Source organism: Trachypithecus francoisi, unplaced genomic scaffold (genome assembly GCF_009764315.1).
Source record: "Trachypithecus francoisi isolate TF-2019V2 unplaced genomic scaffold, Tfra_2.0 Lachesis_group11, whole genome shotgun sequence".
In the NCBI taxonomy this organism is placed as follows: Eukaryota; Metazoa; Chordata; class Mammalia; order Primates; family Cercopithecidae; genus Trachypithecus; species Trachypithecus francoisi.
The window spans coordinates 130,483,422-130,489,421 of record NW_022681456.1 but is presented as its reverse complement, the minus strand read 5'-3'; the positions used below and the strand labels follow the sequence as shown (position 1 = coordinate 130,489,421).

The 6,000-nt window shown below is 56.8% G+C and overlaps 1 protein-coding gene across 1 annotated transcript in view; it reads left to right on the top strand.

Annotated features, from left to right (window-relative positions):
* Window positions 1-284: 284 nt before the first annotated feature.
* Window positions 285-6,000, top strand: part of WNT5B (Wnt family member 5B) — a 124,331-nt gene continuing 118,615 nt past the window's right edge. The window contains exon 1 of the mRNA XM_033223287.1: window positions 285-411. Coding sequence (XP_033079178.1) covers window positions 406-411 — 6 coding nt within the window. The 5' untranslated portion in view covers window positions 285-405. The remainder of the gene's footprint in view (window positions 412-6,000) is intronic.

Genomic DNA, 6,000 nt, shown 5'->3' with positions numbered 1-6,000 from the left:
GGCCGGCCGAGTTCGGGGGTCCCCGGCGCGGAGCAGGGAGCCCTCCCGGCGGCAGAAGGGCGCGCAGACGCCGAGCGCCGGGGCTGCCTGGCCGGGCTCCGCTGGCCCCCTCGGAGGCTGCCCAGGCATCTGGGGGGCTCGAGACGCCTCTGCGGGACCCCGGGAGCGGAGCACGCCCGCCCGCGCCGCCAGCCCACGCCCGGCCGCGGATGAAGAGTCGGATGCGGCGGCCCGAGCGGCCCGCGCGCTGAGAGGAGCGGGCAGGGTCTGTCCCGGGCCCCGCCAGCCGCCCCCTGCGCCCCCGCGGGCCGCGCCTCGCCCGCCGACCCCGCGCCGCCGAGCGCAGGAAGAGCCGGGCCGGGTCGAGCGGCGCCCGGAGCCCGCGGGCCTGACAAGCGGCGGGACATGCAGGTAAGCGCCGGCCTCGCCCCCGGGGACGGCCCCGCCGCGGAACCTCGCGCGGCTCCTCCGCCCTCCCGGCCCCGCGGCCCCGCTGGGTCTCCGCCGGGTGGGTCTGCGCGCCGCGGGCGTCGGGTCGGGGCGGGCCGGGGCGGGCCGCGGCGGCGACGGCGGGGTCAGGTGGGGGGAAGGGAGTCGCCCCGGGCCGGGGCGGCGAACAAAGCTGGGGACCGCCGGGCCTGGGCGCGGGCAGGTAGGCTCCGGGGGCGGCAGCGCAGGCGGGGCCGGGCACTGCCCGCGGCTGTCCGAGAGGGGCGGGGGGTGGGCCTCGGAGCTTCGCGCTCACTCTCCCGGGTTTGGTCGGGCCCAGCCTGGACCCTCCGCCGAGGTCTGCGCCGGCATCGAGCAGCCCCGCTCGAGGACCACATCTGGATTACTTTACCCGCCAGAAGCGAGTTGGTGCCTGCATTTCTGCCTGGACCGGGCAGGTAGAGCCCGCGTGCCGCTCAGCTTTGTGTTTCTCCGCTTGCTCCAGCGCTCCACGTCCCCGCCGTGGGAGAGGCGGGACGTGACCTCCTGCTCCACCTTCCTGGAGCCTCGGTGGACATGTGGGCAGCGCGCCAGTCAGAGCCGAACTCCGGGGTAGTTGCATGCTGCAAATCGCTGGGAGAGGCAATTCGGTTTGCGGGGAGCCTGACTGGCTCTGTTTTACAGGCAGGGAAACTGAGGTGGCTCCGGCCCTGGGTTGGTTACTCAGCTGAAGGGGTGTGTGTGTCGGGTGTCCCTCTCCACTTTCCCCGGGCCCTTCTTCACTGCTTTTGCCACCTGGCCACGTTGGCAACAGCTTCCAGTTGCTACTGCCCTGGGCAGAGGTTCCGCCTGGTACCTGGAGGAGAAAGGCTAGGGATCACGGAATCAACCCCCCACGCTGCTCCAGGGGCCCCGGAATGTGCCCATTCACCAGAGCTGCGATGGGACGTCTGTGCCCATGCCGCAGTGTGGAGCCGCAAAGCCTGGCTCAGCAGGGCAGGGTCAGCTGCTAGCCAGCCACCAGCACTCATCCAAGCACACGGGGGGACGCTTAGGGAGCCCCCTCCTGTGGCTGGCCCCTAAGGCAACAGAGAGCCCAGGCAGCAGCGGGCACGCCCTCAGAGAGCCTAAGGACCCTTTCCTGCACCCAGCCTCTCCTGCCGTCCGATTAACCGGCAGAATTCACTTATCAAAGGCAGGACTCCCCATCTCAGACACAGAGGAGTGGACTTCAGACTTGGAGCTTGCACCCACAGCCCTGCCTAGGCTCACACACAGGTCCTGGCAAACACACCGACCTATTAGAGGTGAAAGACTGAGGGGTGGTTTTCCTCCGTCTCAAAATAGTGTCTGTTCTCTCTTGGACACACAAGATTTGTGGTTATAAATAGCAAGAAGGAGGAGGTGTGTCTCCTTGGAAGGGCGGCAGTGCTGAAAGAGACTCTTAGGCACCCTTGTGAGAGGAGTGATGGAGCTGGAGTCTTCATGGCGATGACAAGTCCAGCAGTCCAAGGGAAGGCTCACAGTGACAACCAGGGCTTTTTACTCACAGGTGCAGGTGGCGCGGACAACAGGGCAGGAGGTGAAGGAAGTAAAGGAACCTAAAGCGGCAGTGGATGGGTCAGTACCTAAGGGCAGCGGGAAGAGACAGCTCCCTTTCCCTTTCTTTCTCTTGTTAAAGACAGTCAGGCCAAGGGCGTGCGGCGCTCCGTGGGGTCTGCCTGCCAGGGGAGCAGGAGCCAGGCTTGGAGGAGCTTGCTGGTCTTTTTCCACCGATGGGTTTCGTACTTTCCCAGGCTCTGATATCATATCTATTTGAATATGAATAGGTGAGTGAGGGTGTGTGTCTCTGTGTTTCTCCAGGGTGTCTGAAACCAGTCCCCTCTTTAGTTCATTTGGTGATGGTAATATCACCAGGGGTTTCTTACTGACTTGAAACCACCCTTTCTAAATGTTCTTCTGTCCAAAGAGCATAAGTTAAAGGGATATCGCCAAAATTGCTGGGAGCCAAATGCTGCAAAAGGAAAAAATCTGGGATTCTTCTTCCCTTGTGTATTTCACCCTCTGACTCTAGTGGCAGCTGAAAGATTTTTTGCTCTTCTTCAAAATCAAGAAAGGCAGAGGACTAGGCTGGTCTGTTCTAATTTTTAATTCTAGGACAGTCCTGCTGGTTTCTGGATTGTCACAGCCTGGCTTCTCTAGCATGGAGGAAAGTTTTCACATGAAGTGATAGTCGTCTTCTCTGAAACAGAAACCAGTCAGTTCACAAAAGCTCTCGCGTCTGTGAGAGCTGCTGCTTCTCTCTGGCTCCTTTTCAAACCGCCTGCCATTTATCTCCTTAATCTTCTAAGCAGGTCTTCAGAGCCCACCTTTGCTCCAGTGCCACTCCTGAATGCAGTCCTCAGAGTGTTTGGTCCTGGTGGTAGTTCCTGGTTGTTTGGTAACTCCATCAGGTCTCTGAAGACACACAACAGCCATAGATGTAAAACCCCGGGGGCAATGAGAGCATGTCGGAGCTCCAGTTAAGGGCAGCCTTGGCTGGTTTCTGTTGAGTGTCTTCACCGTATCTAGGAGTCCAGAAACATCCAGCAGAGGGATTGTGCATCGATATTGCCATATAGATGAAAAGACATGCTCATTTTAAATCTGAGCCACCCTTTAAAGTAAAACTAACCTTCTGTCCATCGCTGGGGTGCAGCCTGTGCACTCCCCGAAGCAGCATGCTGGAGGAACCCGGAAAATGGGAACCCTTTGGTGCAGTTCTGACTGGACTGTTCCCTTCAGCGAGAAATGCCCCAACTCTGTGGAGCAGGTGACTGCACAGCCCCTACCAGGCCCTCTCCACCCCTGGCGCGGCTCTGTTTACCTGGCTAAATTTAAACCTCCGCCCCCTCCATCCCAGTTTGACCCACTGGCTTGTGGTCTCGCCACTGGGCTGGCTGCTGCGGCAGCATTTCCTGACTTCTTCGCCCCTGTGGTTGCAGTTTGGTCTTTTTGTGCTGCATGAATCCTCTTCTAGACTTTCTAAAGTTGGTCTCTCTCCCCACTGCTTCTCCACCCATGTGGCTTTCTTCACAACTCTTTCCTCCTGGTTGATTTGGAACCTGGTTCGGTACTGGGGGAAGATGCTCTCCCCTAACCCTTCCAGATACTGTGCACGGAGATCTCAGGAAGCCTAGACTCTGGCTGTCACTTAAGGTCCTCAGGGGGCTGTGCTGACTGTAATCATTGCCCAGCCTGGCTGCCAGGCTCTCGGATCCCCTTTGGGTAAGCACATAGGGTGCTGGCAGCAGTGCAGCCCTTAAAGGGACAGGGACGTTCTCTGAGAAGGTCTTTGGCACCCCAAACCTCCAACTCCCCTAAGAAGCCAACTCACCTGGATGTCCTGTTCTTTGCCTCACTGTGTTTTCTTGAGGTTTTGCTGGGGATTGTGTTTGAGTGGGTGGGGGTGCACACGGTAGCTTCTCTGTGGATCTCAGTAATATTTTCTTTTCTCCCCCCCCCTTTTTTTTTTTTTTTACAGAGTCTTTCTCTGTTGCTCAGGCTAGAGTGCAGTGGTGTGATAATGGCTCACTGCAGCCTCAACCTCCTGAGCTCAAGTGATGCTCTCACCTCAGTCTCCCCGGTGACTGGGACCGTAGGAGGCATGCACCATCACACTTGGCTAATTGTTTTTTTAAATTTTTTGTATAAATCAGGTTTCGCTATGTTGCCCAGGCTGGTCTTGAATTCCCGGGCTTAAGTGATTCTCCTGCCTCAGCCTCCCAAAGTTCTGGGATTATAGACACGAGCCACCTTGCCCAGCCTTGCTTGTCTTTTCTATAAAGTGAGAGCATTGGGTTAGTTGGTCCCAGAGGCCCCTCCAGCTCTAACGTCCTGTCACTCTGAACAGCTCCAGCTCTTTCAGGTTTGGGAATCCCTCAGCTGTGGACAGGCCTGGGGTGTCCCCACCAGAGGGCGGGTGGGTGCTCTGGGCCTGTTGCTTTCACAGAGTTACTGTTTCACCAGTCGTGGTCTCAGAGGCAGGGTTTGTGGTCAAGCTGGAGGCTCAGGTTGTGCTCCTGGCTTTGGGCTTGGGCCTGCCAGGGGCCTCTGTGGTTCGCTGGTATCTGGGAGATTATGACAAGCCTCTGTCTCCAGCTTTGGGTGACTTTGGGGCTGGTGCTTGCGTTCCTGGGGGGAGGTACCCGAACCTTTCTTAAAGGGGTGTACAGTCTCCTCTCCTCTGTAGCCTCAGTCCCCAGAAATGCTAACTCCTAAAAGGTTACTCCTGTCTAATTTATACAGTGGATTTCCTGAGGCCTAGGAAATGATAGCTGGCCTTGGCTTAGAAAAGGCAATGGACTCAAAAGTTCCTGGTTTACACACTTTAGCCCCCAAAGGTCACTTTAGAGTTATCTGCAAATGATTAATTGTTGGATTTGCTCTGAGTCCTGTTGGGAAGCAAAAACTATAACATAAAAAATATAATGTTATGAAAAATGTAAAGTAACAAAGCTTTTCTGAGGTTAGCTCGTGGCCATGCTGTTTGCTGCTCTCAGTCTGGCTTCTCTTAGAGAGGTCAGGCCCAGAACCGAAGGTGTGCAGCCCCAGAGCAGCCCTGAGCTCCTGGGCTCTTGCTGGTGTCGTGCCTGCGCTGGTGACACTTTCTGAACTTAACCAGTGGATGGACATGGGCAAGAGGCCAGTGGCCCTGCACCCATTGCTCCTACCGGTGAGTATCCCCCAGATGACAGGAGGCTTGTCTTGCTCTGGGCGGTTGGGGCAGAGTTGAGTGCCTGTCATAGACTCCTCCCTAAGGTTATAGATTTCACCCGTATTTGTTGAGAAGTTTCTCCTGAGACATTTTGAGTAAAGAATTACTGAATTTTCTTAGAAATCTTGTTTGGGGGTATGAGACCTGCAATCAAAGCAATTGAACTTTTAAAGAGATTGTGTATATAGGCCGGGCGCGGTGGCTCAAGCCTGTAATCCCAGCACTTTGGGAGGCCGAGACGGGTGGATCGCGAGGTCAGGAGATCGAGACCAACCTAGCTAACACGGCGAAACCCCGTCTCTACTAAAAAATACAAAAAACTAGCCGGGCGAGTTGGCGGGCGCCTGTAGTCCCAGCTACTCGGGAGGCTGAGGCAGGAGAATGGCGTAAACCCGGGAGGCGGAGCTTGCAGTGAGCTGAGATCCGGCCACTGCACTCCAGCCTGGGCTACAGAGCGAGACTCCGTCTCAAAAAAAAAAAAAAAAAGAGATTGTGTATATAAATTGAGAACTAGAATATCACCCTTGGGAGCGGGGGCTGGTGAGTGAGGGAAGAGGGGGCATCCTCAGTTGTGCTGGCAGGGTATACTCTGGGATGGGGCTGGCAGGGTATACTCTGGGATGGGGCTGGCAGGGTATACTCTGGGACGAGGAGAGCTTTTGAGGCAGACTTCCTGGATGCGAACCCCAGCACAGCTGTGTCACCTGAGGCAGGGCAGGTTACCTGACTTCTCTGTGTCTCGGTTTTCTTACTTGTATACTGGAAACAGTAACTTTATACCTATCTCACATGGTTGCTATGTGGTATGTGGTGGC